Source organism: Sprattus sprattus (assembly GCF_963457725.1).
Source record: "Sprattus sprattus genome assembly, chromosome: 17".
Taxonomy (NCBI): domain Eukaryota; kingdom Metazoa; phylum Chordata; class Actinopteri; order Clupeiformes; family Clupeidae; genus Sprattus; species Sprattus sprattus.
The window spans coordinates 10,193,356-10,206,696 of record NC_137915.1 but is presented as its reverse complement, the minus strand read 5'-3'; the positions used below and the strand labels follow the sequence as shown (position 1 = coordinate 10,206,696).

Genomic DNA, 13,341 nt, shown 5'->3' with positions numbered 1-13,341 from the left:
CGATCTGCAGCCCACTCCAGTGAATGCCACTTACTCATTCGGTTCTCCTCTCCTGCCTCTCTCAGTGCCCCTTTCTACTCATTTACTGTTTTGCACATCTATTTAACTGGCCTGTGCTCAGTGCCTTCTCTTCTACGGCATCCTCAATCCTTTTTATGATCCCCCCCCCCCCCTCTCTTTCCTCCTAATTAAAGCCAGACAGGGCATCAGGTGAAGTGTGTGTGTGTGTGTGTGTGTGTCGTCCAGGCAGAGGCTGATGTAAATGGATTTATGCAAACCAGGCCCTGGCGAGGCTTAGCAGCCAGTTGCGTGTGCCGCAGGTCCACCAGACCTCGCCGCAGACCCAGCCAGTGCGCCGAACACGCTGGGAATAAGTAAGCTGCTAGTCAATGCTCCGCTCGAGGACTGAAATGGAACGCGCCGATATTGATGTTGATAATCGCTAGGGTTGTGGCATACTTCTAGGTTTAGACAGACCAAAAGAAGTGACTGTACATGTGTGTGTGTGTGTGTGTGTGTGTGTGCGTGTGTGCGTGCGTGTGCGCCTGTGTATAGAGTGAGATGCCACAGCTGTCTGCAATGCGCCCCTCCCCCCACACACACCCTGCTGCATTGGCCTGGCATGCGCCAGACCTTGCATCAGACGCCAGCAACTAAACAGCCAACAACCTCCATTAGCCCAGGGCCCCCTGATTACTGTCCATTAGCATTGCATTAGCATACCATCGCATCTCATGTCACGTGGGGGGGTGCGGGGTGGGGTGGGGGGGGCAACCCAACTTCGAATATTTACTGCCCAAGTCAGGTCTGAATATTAATTCCTGCTATTTATATTTCATTTTCAACTAGGGGAATAGCCTCAAGCAATTGAATATGCAACTGTTACTTGTTAATCTTGTACTATTTACAAATTCTTACGGTTGTGCTCCCCAACCTAGGCCTCCTCCAGCAGGGGTGAAATTTATTAAGGATTGCTGGTGTTTGAGAAGGCTTCTGACAGTGTATATTTAAATATTAACTATTGACTTAGACTCAGTATGGTGTGTTCACAGAACTTTTTAATTTCTTCTTAAACTTTGTCAAAATCCAGCGACCTTCATGCTAATGTATGTGTAAAACCGACCCCTTATTAACACCACCACTGTCATTCAAATGTCATCCTTTAATCTTCTCCACACCGATAGCTGACATCAGATTGGCTGTTTTGACCCGCAGTAACCCTTCAGTCAATCCACAGGAAACCCGCCACGTTTGTCTCACTCAGCCCTTGCTTTTATTGTGCGAGTGCGATCCAGATCATGCCGCCTGTTACATATTGAGCAGATCTGTGTGTATTGGCCCAGGATTAGCCAGGATGACAGGCGCACACTCCCCCCTCCCCCATCCCCTTCATCGAACCCTCGAAGAAGGACAGCGGCGATTGTGAATGTGCGCTAAGCTCCATTGTGTTTAAGGAACTGACCGCCTTTTGAATAGGAAGACGGAGAGGCTAGTTTAACAATGCAGATCCCTCCCCTCCAACCACCCCTCCATCCATCCATCCGTCCTCTCCGTGTCCGCCTGCCCCTCTCCTGTACCCCCCATCCCCCCAGGTGCTTATCTAAGCCGCCTGATTAAACTTCTCTTAAAGCCACTTCGCAAAGATCAACGCCAAATTCTGACACACACACACACACACACACACACACACACACACACACACACACACACACACACACACACACACACACACACACACACACACATATACACACACACACACACACACATAGACAAACACACACACACCTCTTTCGATGAAGGTCGCCACCATTCCCGGTGAGGAGAGGCGGATTAAGGGCTGATACCATCTCAAGGTGTGAGTAATGCGTTGAGTAAAAGTAAGCCCCCCCTCGCCCCGCCACCCCACCCTGCCCCACCCCCGCAAAACCCCCTCTAATTTGCAGAGGTGCGGCCCGCTGAATGGAGGTTAATTTCTTAAGAGAGAGGGATGTTTAAGGGAATGAAAGAAGAACGCAGAGGGGATCGGCATTCAGTGGAGGGATTAAAGGATCGTTATCTGCTCTCGCCTGGAGAAGGTGGATGAGTTGGCGGGGTGCGGGGGCAGCGCTGTCTACGTGAGCCGTGCTCCGAAACTAGGGCTGCAGCAACGCCAAGCTGCCTTTGTGCGATTCTCATTGTGCTGGGCAGTTTTTTGTCTCTCCGACATGCCTTGCTGGTTACTCACACAAAATGGCATGGTCGTTGGATGGTGATTGTTACATTGGTGCAAATCTGTGCACTCTATACTGTCTAAATATAATATACCATATTGGGAAAATGTAGTGTCTTGCTGAATTATACTTGTTATTATGGTCTGTCGGCATTACAAACAAACACACTCATACACACACTCTCTCCGTACCTAATCTTATACACTTCCCTGATCTTTCACCGTCAGTCACTACTTTACTCTCTCAGTACACACACACACACACACACACACACCATTTCCCTCTGTCGCTCACTCCCCCTCTGTCTCTCCCAGGGCCCGGCAGACTTCCAGCAGCACCACCCCGGGAATTTTGGGCAGCCTCAGAGACCCCCTCACCCCCCAGAGCCCTGGAGGGGTCCACCACCCCCTCACCCAGACAGAGAACCTTTCTTCTTCGGAGGTGAGAGAACCAGACCCTTACCCCCCCCCCAGCCCCCCTCCCAAAAAGCCAGAGCATCAAGGGTTAAGTAGCTTTTGAAGTACCCCTGACCCTGCGGGGTCCATAACCTCATTATGCCACATACCTATAGGGTTTAATTTGCAAGTATGTGTATAATAATGACCTATGCCCATCCATAGCGGGATTTTACATTTTTGTGCATGTATTATTAAAATCAAATAAAGCCAAAGATGCGTTGTGTATATATATCTGTGTGTGTGTGTGTGTGTGTGTGTGTGTGTGTGTGTGTGTGCATGCATGCATGTGGAAGAGCATCAACAGCCTCTCCATATTTATACATTATTGCATAAAGCAGAAAGTGACGAGTTTTTGTGTGTGTTCCTCCATGCAGAGCCACGCTTCCCTGGGCAGCACTTGTTTGACCAACCCTCCCCACTCATGAACAACAACAACAACAATGCCCACCCCATGGCAGGGCAGGGGCCTCTCTCCTTCCCCCAGCCTGGCCAGGGACCGGGTGGGCCCGGCTTTGGCCCTCTGGGGCCAGGACAGGGCCAGGGACCTCTTGGTGCGTTGTTCCAAAGAGAGCCGCCACCCCGTTCAGGCCCCCCGCCCCCGCACAGTGGCCCCCCCGGCCCCCCGGGGCCCCGGCCCTTCATGGGCAACAGGCAGCCCTTCCCACCGCAGCAAGGGCCCCCCTTCAACGCCCAGCACATGCCGTTTAATCTGCAGGTACGGCAAAGAGTAAGTGTGAACGGTAGCAGGGGGTTTAGGTGTTTTGAGTGTGTGTGGTGTGTGTGTGTGTGTGTGTGCGCGTGTGTGTGTGTGTGTGTGTGTGTGTGTGTGTGTGTGCCCGTGTGTGTGTGTGTGTGTGTGTGCGTGCGTGTGTGTATGTGTGTGCGTGCGTGCGTGTTTGTGCGTGCGTGTGTGTGTGAGTGCGTTCGTGGGTGCATGTGTGTGCTTGCGGCTTGCGCGTGTGTGTGTGTGTGAGAGTGCGTGCTTGCATGCTGTGCCAGTTGATTGACGCTACAGAGCTGTGTGAAATGCATCAAAAAATGTTTGGTTTCTTTTCACGGTGGTCACCTATTTTATCTCCCTCTGTCAGCCCCCATCTGCTTGCTTTTGTGCTCAGCATTGTGTTGAGCTGGCAGAAATGGCACTGCTCCAGAAAAGGGAACGGAACGGAATATCTGTTGTGTCCCAGAATCGGAATGAAATACAGATGGATCATACTGTTCTACGGATTTTCCATTGTTTAAAAAGAGCTGGCATTAGACTGAATGCATCATTGTTTAGTTCAGTGCTGCAGCAGTTTGCAAGTTGCTCTTCGTTGCGTACGAGGTGTTTCGGTTGAAATGAGGGCAGTGGGGATGTAGGTCAAACAGGGATACATTACTCTCCGGCGTGTTTTTACAGATCCTGAGCATTTCCTAGAGGTTGTGTGTGTGTGTGTGTGTGTGTGTGTGTGTGTGTGTTAACATGTCTGACTCCAGAGCCACCATGTTATGAGAGGTGCTCGGTGGATTGGTGAAATGGGCAGACAGATTTTGGTGGATTTTTTGGCAGCTCATTTGGTGGAGCTGTTTGCAGCAGACAAGCCCGCCCTCTAGTGTTGAGCTGCATGTCAATGCACCTTACCGTTTCAACGAGAGAGGCAACGTTCCCTTTCTTCAATGACGGAACTGATGGGACGCTGGCTCGTAAATAGTGATAGAAACAAGACCAGGTGCCATGTGTGTGTGTATTTGTATGTGTGTGTTTGTTTATAATGGTTTTATTGCTCATCCCCCCCCCCCCCTTTTTTTTAGGGTTTGATGTCTCAGCCCCAGCTCCTGGATCCTCCACTATCCCATCAACCCCTGCACCAGCAGCAGCATCAGCAGCAGCACGACAGGCACGACCAGGGTCCGCACCACCAGCACCAGGGCCCCCCCCAGCAGCACCAGCCCCACCCCAACGACCCTCTGCCCCTCATGCACCTGGGCCAGCAGGGCTTCCGCCAGCAGCAGCAGCAGCAGCCGCAGCACATGCACGGCGGGCCCCGGCAGATGCAGCACCGCCCGCAGAACCCTCAGCAGGGCAACGCCCATAACAGACAACACATGGTGAGCCGGTGACACACACACACACGCTGTCGAGAGAGAGAGAGAGATGAATAATGCTGACTGATGACACAAGGAGAGAACCACAGATAGCACTAACCAGCACAGAAGAGAATTGAGAAGAGTAGCCTCGTCTCTGGGTAGAAAATATGGAGCACAATATGGCCATGGGCTCAATGCTGATTGACCACCAAAAAACACTAATCCCTTTATTTCAACATATGTGATTTATTTATTTTCTTTTGTATTGACTTTTACACGTGTATAGGCACATTCATATTTTTTTTTCACATAATAGATTAGCAGATAAGCAAATTGATTTCATACATGTATAATCACAAGCACACAAGATAGAAGCACGAATGTGATTCTTAAATAATTAAGTTGTGTGTGTGTAAAACCATACCACTGAGGTAAAGTGGAGGAAGTTGTCCAGTATTCCCTTTAATACATCCTGCCTTCCATCTTGTGTTCCAGAGCCCCCCATCATCGATCCAGCAGGTTCAGGTGCTCGCCCAGCGCAACAGCAACCTGCGCGAGCTGCCCATCGCCACCGGGAACTTCGGCAGCAACAGCAACATCCACTCGCAGCCTCCGCAGTCGCCCAACAGAGGAGGGCACCAGCAGCAGCAGCAGCAGCGCCCCATGGGCAGAGGGATGCAGGGCATGGGCGGGCACCAGGGCCCCAACATCCAGAATACCCGCGGGGGCCCAGGGGGTCGAGGGCAGGGGATGGGCAGAGGCCAGGGGATGGGCAGAGGGCAGCCTATGCCAGAGAGGACGGTGGTGAACAAAGCTCCAACCGAGATGCCTCCAGCACAGCCCACTCCGGTGAGTCCGACACGGCCAGATACAGCCTGGTGCCTTGTGGTGATGCAAAGCTCTTCCTGCGCGTGCAACAGCCCCTTATGAGGATTAGTGTAGCATTGTAAAGAAATAACTGTGTTATACCATAGATTCATTACTTTAGTTTGGGTTTCAAAGTTACATGATTCCATTGTTCTCCATGTTTTTCTTATGCAACTGCTAAATGACTCCTGCTGGATCATGCTTATAATAACGCTAAAAACAAATAACTGCTCTCTGTGTCCAATAAGACAAAGGTGATCCTTGCTGGGCAGGTTAGGAAAGTCACTACCAGGGTAGTGATGTGCTGCTGCACTAATGTGGTGGTTTTTAATTTGTTCTGTTTTGTTGTTTGGTTCTGTATATTTGAATTGCAAAAAGGCTTCTGCCAAGCGAATGCCTCATGCAAGCATTCCAGTTTATAACTTCACCCCTTGGTACGAGCAGCATCCTCTCTCTTCCACCGTGGTTTCCCCCTGTTAATGTATGGATGGAGTACGCCAGGCAGATGCTGTTGATTAAGACTCCATTATTAGGTCACCAATGAGGGCCAGGTCTGACAGGCTAGTGAGTGTTAATCAATACTTCAGACTGCTGCATTGGCTTTTACCCACTCCGTTCGTGGCTGGACTGTTCTGGGATGCATTCTAATCTGAACATTCACTCCAGGATTTCTCCATTTTGGGGGGCTGATTAAAATGACCAAATTCTGTTTGTGATTTTTTTAAATTAATTAATTAATTAATTATTGTTATTCTTGTTTACTCTTTTAAACCCCAGTTAAACTCCACATATACCACAAAACAGATGAAAATCCGACATAGAATTGAATACAACGAAATTTGGAGTGCTTCTCCTGTTGGTGCGACGAGGGACAACATATAACACAACAACAACATATAACACAACAATATTGCATATCTAAAAAACGGTAGGAATAGCATAAAATATATTTAAATATTAAGTGTGCAACAAAGCACCGTGGAATTTATTAAAGTACCTATGTATATATTATCATACAATAAATACAGCAACAGCACACAGCATAACAGAATATATATATATACTTATATACAATATATACAACACCAGTACACAGAATAAGAAATACAGAAATACAGAAAAACAGAGATGGTATGTGTGACTTGCAGTCAATCAATAAAGTGAAGTTTAGTGCATGACTGTATTTAGTGTTCTGATGGCCGTAGGGAAAAAACTGTTCCTAAGACGTGTGGTCCTTGCTCTAAAGGATCTGTACCTTCTGCCTGAAGGTAGGAGAGTAAACAGGTGTTGGCCTGGGTGAGAGGAGTCTTTTAAGATGTTATTGGCCCTGCTAAGGTAGCGGGAGCGTGCAATGGATTCCAGGGAGGGCAGGGAGCAGCCAGTGATCTTTTGTGCTGTGTTGATGACCCTTTGGAGGGCTCTTTTGTCTGCTGCAGAGCAACCAGAGTACCACGCCGAGATGCAGTACGTCAGTACACTTTCGATAGTGGTGCGGTAGAAGGCCACCTTCAAAACCGACATCAGACCGATTATCATTTTCTTTTGTTTTTCACATTTTAATATTGTTTAATAGTGTTAGAATTAGTCATTTAGCAGACGCTTTTGTCCAAAGCGACGTACAAGGGAGAGAACAGTCAAGCTACGAGCAATAGAGACCAAGTGTAACAATAAATACATTGATACATGTATAGATAGGTTTTACCACGGCCCTATTATGGTTGTTGGTGTAATGATGTGGATTTGGATGACTTCCTCTGTATTTTGTAGCGTGTAGTACCTGTGTCATCAGTCGTGTGTGTGTGCGCGCCCACAGATTGACCCGAATGAGGACGAGGAGACGCGTCAGTACCGGCTGAAGCTGGAGGAGCAGAAGAGGCTGCGGGAGAAGATCCTCAAGCAGAAGGAGGAGCGGCGCCAGATGCAGGCCGGCGTGCGCAAGAGAGAGCTGCTTCAGCGCATCAGCGCACAGAACCCACAGATGCCACAGATGCCCCAGAACCCACAGATGCCCCACAACCCACAGAACCAGACTCCCAACCAACACCACCAGCAGCAGCAGCAGAAACCCATCCTCGCCCAGGCCCCCACCCCACAGATCCCCCAGCAGATCCCCGCTCTGCCTTCCAACGGAGCCCCACTCAGGACTCAGCCCACCATCCCCACCATCACCACCACCCCTCGGCCCAACGTGAAGACCCGCTTGCAGATGGCCAAACCTCAGCCCCAGGCTGGTGTTGCTCAGCAGAACAGTAGGCCTAACCCTGGCCAACAGGGCCAATGGCAGCAGCAGCAGCAACAACAACAACAACAACAACAACAGCAACAACAACAACAGCAGCAGCAACAACAGCAGCAGCAGCAGCAACAACAACAACAACTGCAGCTGCAGCAAAGGAGGGCGATGAACCAGCAGAACACCCCAGGACTTGCTGGTAACATGCCCATGCAGGGGGTCCTGATGGAGGGGCAGTGTCCAGTCGAGCCCCAGGCTCAGGGGCCCAGGCCTGGAAGGAAACGGACGGTGATGCAGAGGCAGAACAGCACCGGCTCTCCTCAGCTCCCACAGAAGGTCCGGGTGGTCAAACTCTGCGGCGGGGTGAGTGAGACCTTTCTCTCGTCTCTTTCGTGGTTCTCTTTTCTTGGTGCCAGATTGGGATTTAAACGCGAGTCGCTCATTGATCGCCCCACTCCTGTAAAGTTCACACCTCTGTCTCATGATATTTTTGTCCCCTTCCCCGACTATTTTCATGACACAAATGTCATCACATCCTCACAGACATAAAGACACAAAAGACGGCATCGTGAAGACAAAGAGAAAATTTTCCAATTATTTTTAAAAGTCAAAGAGCCCTCTTTTATTCCTTTCCCCTCTCTCCTCTTAAAGTTTTAAGATTTAAAGTCTGCCGTGAGTGACATTAAGGTGGCGATGAAGTGTCACTTGAATGGAACTGATCTATAAAACACTCCTGGTTCCCTCGCGTTGCCGCAAAACGTCTCTCTCGTGCTTTCGGCGCATAAATGGCACCGGCTTCTCCAGTCAATAAAAAGAGAGCGGAGTGACATTTTTCCCCCATTGTCTAGAAGACGCGCGCATCGTGCTCTTAAAGGTTGCCGTCGTCTTAGAGGTACCTCGATCCGCACGCTCAAAGATTTCCCCAAAGTTTAGCTGAAGGGGGCTAGACTCAGCGGAATCCAGCCTTTAGGGCTTGGGGGAAAGTCTTCAAAATGTGTCAGTGTCTTGGAGCTGTTGTTATAGCTTCCTCAGAGAAATAGAGTGGCTTTCCAGGCTTTCCTCTCAAGTGCTTTGTTCGTGTTGGCCCTTTGGTGATGTACAGAAAGTCCTATACACAAACACAATAAACACATACAGGCACATGCACACATTTTTTTCTCATTGTCAAATGGGGGCCCTCAAAGTTTGAAAACGACTAATAAACACACACACACACACACACACACACACACACACACACACACACACACCTCATACGTTCAGAGTGAGAGGTGGAGATCTGAGAGACTGCGGCGGCCATAGATAAAGATAACTGGACGGGATGTCAGCATCGCTAATGGAACCCTGCGCGGAGATGTCTAAAGCATCGTGGATCTGACAGACGGAGGGAGACAGGAGAGCGAGCGGGGGATGGGGGTGGGGATGGGTGTGGGGGGGGTGAATGAAAGAGCAGCAGAGACGAGATGAAACCACGCTGCAAAGCTAATTTTCCAGATGCAGCCTCCAAGATGCTGTCATCCACGGCTGCTCGACAATGCTATCTCTGTCTCTCTCTCTCCCTCTGTGTGTCTCTCTCTCCTTCCTCTGCTCCTCTCCTTTCCTCTTTGCCCCTGCGTCCCATCAGCCCATCACTCAGGTGTGTGTGTGTGTGTGTGTGTGTGTGTGTGTGTGTGTGTGTGTGTGTGTGTGTGTGTGTGTGTGTGTGTGTGTGTGTGAGTGCGAGAATACGTGTCAATCCATAAGACTGGGCTCACTTATCTTGTGACGGCGCAAGGGGGCTCAGCGCTATAATACCTGCAGAAGAACAGCAGAGAAAGAGGTTCCGTCTCATCATCCTCCTCCTCTCGTGGCTTAACGCAGATAAGGGCAAATTACATTTTCACCGACAATATTACAAGAGGAGTGGGAAGCGGCCAGGGGAAGGAAGGGTTGTTGAGAATGTGTGTGTGTGTGTGTCTGTATCTGTGTGTGTGTCTGTGTATGTGTAAGAGCCCGAGAGAGACGTGTGTAATCAGTGGAAGTGATTTCTATAGAGCCGGATTAAACCATCTACGCGGTGATTGGCAGACGGCTTGCATAGATAGTGTGGACTCTCGTCTTGTCTTCTTTTGTTAAGCGGAAGGTGCTGGAGATTCTTCTAGGAGGGGAACATTAGACCTATGAGGTGACACCTGAAAAGAAGACAGAGAGAGAATGAGAGGAGGGAGTTAAGATGGAGATTACGGATGCAGCCTTCTTTAATGTTGAAAAAGGACAGCGAGAGGAGCTTCTAGTAGAGGACTTAACACACAGCCTCTACATTCTGATACCTGATATGAGATCAGACTGTTTTTCTAGATTGTTTTAGGAGACTCAGACGCACAAAAATGTTCAAAGAATTGATGCATAGAACTGTCAAACCAGACCCGAAAAAGTTCCAATGGGAAATCAAACCTGGCCTGAAAGGCAGTGGTCGTAAGTAAGATGAAAGATCTGTACTGTTAACGGCCCTATCAGGTTTAAAGCTTTGCCACCTCGACTTGCTTGGTACAGTTGTCTCTCCCTGTGGTGTAACTATATTAAGCACCTCCTGCTGGAGCACATGAGTGTGTGTGGGCTTGTGGGCATGGGTGAATAGAGCTGTGTCGGTGTGTGAGTGTTAACAACATGATGCCGTGTTCTTTAGGGAGGAGAGGCTCCAGAGACCCCGGTCCCGGTGGAACAGCCGCAGCCCATCGGCCGGCTCCCCCCGCAGCCACGCCAGCTCCCCATCAGAAAGGTCACCATGGGAGCCGCCGGACAGACACAGCTCCCCGCGGGACCGGGAGGCAGGGGCGTCCCACAGCCCAACAGGGTACGACACTGGTCATTACTTAAAGTGCATTTAATTACACAAACTTCACGTTATTGTTGTTACTTGAAAGCAAACATGGAGAATTGTGGGTATGCATGAATATTATTTAATGTTTTTTTTCTCTGTAAAGATCTTGCATGTTTCTGTTGTGCATTCACTTGCAATACATATATATGTCTACTCTGACATATCTCTAGTGGCCTTTTAATCATTTATGTCTACACTTGATGTGCTGTTTGGTGTGTGTCCATTATTACTGAATGAAACAATAATGCTTTCTGAGCACTGGTAATTCAAGGACTGGTTAAAGAATGAGTGCCAGTGGAAGTGTCTCAGTGCATCACAGCGTGAGATTTCCTACCTGAAGGAAGCGCTGGTGTTTTCTGCTACCTTCAGTCGAGCATGAGGGACCAGGGCTCTCGGTCGGCTCTGCTCCGCCCCTCTGTGTCTCTGGGGTCCAACCTCTGTGGAGGGAAAATACACACACACACACACACACACACACACACACACACAGCAGCCTGACTAATAATGTTGGACAGTAAGGCACCTGCTGTGGTGCTTGGGAGGGGGTTGGAAGGGGGTCGCTATTGTGGGGACAACACACACACTCCCCCCAGCCTCCCTGATGTGCCTGTCACCACGGCAACATCTCCAAGGAGGTGTGGAACAAGTGTCACATACATCCACCTTCAACATGGCTGTTTGCCTCCCTGGGGTACAGATCCCTGTTCACTCACACACACTCACTCACTTACTCACTCACACTCCCTCACACACACACACACTCACCCACACACTCACACACTCACACTCCCTCACACACACTCACACACTCACTCACACACTCACACTCCCTCCCTCACACACACAAACACTCACAAACTCACTCACACACACACACACACTCTCACTCACACATGCGTGCAGATACACACAGGCATACGCATACCCATACGCTCACACAACCCCCAGCTGTCTGACAGCATCAGAGGAGCGGGCTGCTGGCTGATGTTCCGTCTGGCTCCTGTGCCTGTCTGGGCTGTGTTCCTGTTCCTCTCTGCTCAGGGACACCAGACCCATCCTCCCTCAGCTGAGCTGCTCTGCTCTGCTCTGTGCTCTGTGCTCTGTGCTGTGTGTGGCACACTTCAGAGCTCACAGCACGGGAGATCATGGGACGCGGCACACCGGTAGTGACGATAATGACAGGAGATGTTTGAGGAGAAAAGAGCTGCCTGTCTTGCAGTGTCACTCGTGTGAAAAGTGTGCATAAATGAATTCATCATGGATGCTTTCCCCTCCTTTCCCTCTTGTCTTGTCTTCCTCTCACTCGCTCCCTTCTATCTTCCTCTGCTTCCTTCCCTCTTAAATGCATCTTTCTTTCTTTCACCCCCTTTTCTGCTCGCTCTCTCTCTCTCTCTCTCTCTTTCTTTCTTTCTTTCTTTCTTTCTTTATTTCTTTCTTTCTTTCTTTCTCTCTCCCTCTCTCTTTCTCCCTCTCTCTTTCTCTCTCTCTTTCTCTCTCTCTCTCTCTCTCTCTCTCTCTCTCTCTCTCTCCCTCTCTCTCTCAGGTGGTGATGCCTGGGCGCGGGGGCCGAGGCGGTGTGGCCCGCGGGGGTCGTATGATGGCCACCAGACAGAGTGGGAATGTTCCGGAAGAACCACCTACCACCGTGTCCATCGAGGGCCTGTCCTCCTCCACCACGGAGAAGCAGCTCAGGAACCTGCTGCAGTCCATCGGACCCATCGCGGTATGTTTAGCCACAAAACAAAGCCGATTCTATCTCTTTGTGGTCTCTTTTCACACACAAAAAAGATATGCAAGACACTGTACTTGCTCGGTTAGGTGGATCTTGCATCCGAAATGAGTAGTGTTTCACGCAGTGTGGTAGCTGCACAAGTTTCTCTTTGAGAGTGGCCTTGTATAAATGCAGTCTGGGGGGGGGGGGGGGGGACTGTGGCGAAAACAGTAGCCCTGACCACATTCGGGCTTGACGGCCCGATGTCATTTCTCCTGTCCACTCCCCACCTCTTCTCCCTCTCATTTCCTGTCCCACTCTTCAATGCTCTATCAATTAAAGGCATAAAAGCCCAAAAACAAATCTTAAAAATAAATAAATGCGGTCCTGTTCTGCGTTCCACAGACGTTCAAGATGGTGCCCCAGCAGAGGAAGGCCATCGCCAAGTTCCTGAACCCACAGCATGCCCAGAGCTTCCAGCTCAGTTTCCACAGGTAAGCTGCTTAATAATAAATAAATAATAATTCATTTAATTTGTAGTGCACTCTATATTCAAACAGAATGTCAGAGTGCTACATAGTTAAAAACAGCCCATAACAAAAGCATAGTTTAAAGAATAATACGTTTTTAAAAGGTAGAAAACGCCTTTCTGAATAAAAAGGTTTTTAGGCCAGTCTTACACCCAGTGAGCAACTACACACAGAACCTCCCCTGGCCTGGGTTCTAGCTCTCCCACTCTGTGTCTGAGGGGATACATCCTAAGACTTAGATGGGGATTCATAAGTAGGATTGACATGGATGTAATAGAGGCCAGAATGGATTTGGATGATAGTTGCACATAAACATGTCATTACATCCCAAACTGTTAACATAGAGATACTTAACCATACATAGAAAAATATGACAAAAATATGGATGTCAGGTGTCTAAGA

At 49.4% G+C, this 13,341-nt stretch overlaps 1 protein-coding gene across 3 annotated transcripts in view; it reads left to right on the top strand.

Moving 5' to 3' along the window:
* The window catches only part of rbm33a (RNA binding motif protein 33a), a 46,239-nt gene that overhangs the window by 27,918 nt on the left and 4,980 nt on the right, over positions 1–13,341 (top strand). For 2 of the 3 annotated variants that reach the window (XM_080854887.1, XM_080854885.1), the window contains exons 11-18: positions 2,528–2,654; positions 3,046–3,398; positions 4,463–4,759; positions 5,234–5,587; positions 7,419–8,201; positions 10,504–10,671; positions 12,242–12,421; positions 12,815–12,903. In XM_080854887.1, the coding sequence (XP_080711013.1) occupies positions 2,528–2,654; positions 3,046–3,398; positions 4,463–4,759; positions 5,234–5,587; positions 7,419–8,201; positions 10,504–10,671; positions 12,242–12,421; positions 12,815–12,903 (2,351 nt within the window). The remainder of the gene's footprint in view (positions 1–2,527; positions 2,655–3,045; positions 3,399–4,462; positions 4,760–5,233; positions 5,588–7,418; positions 8,202–10,503; positions 10,672–12,241; positions 12,422–12,814; positions 12,904–13,341) is intronic. The other variant, XM_080854886.1, reaches the window with a different exon arrangement.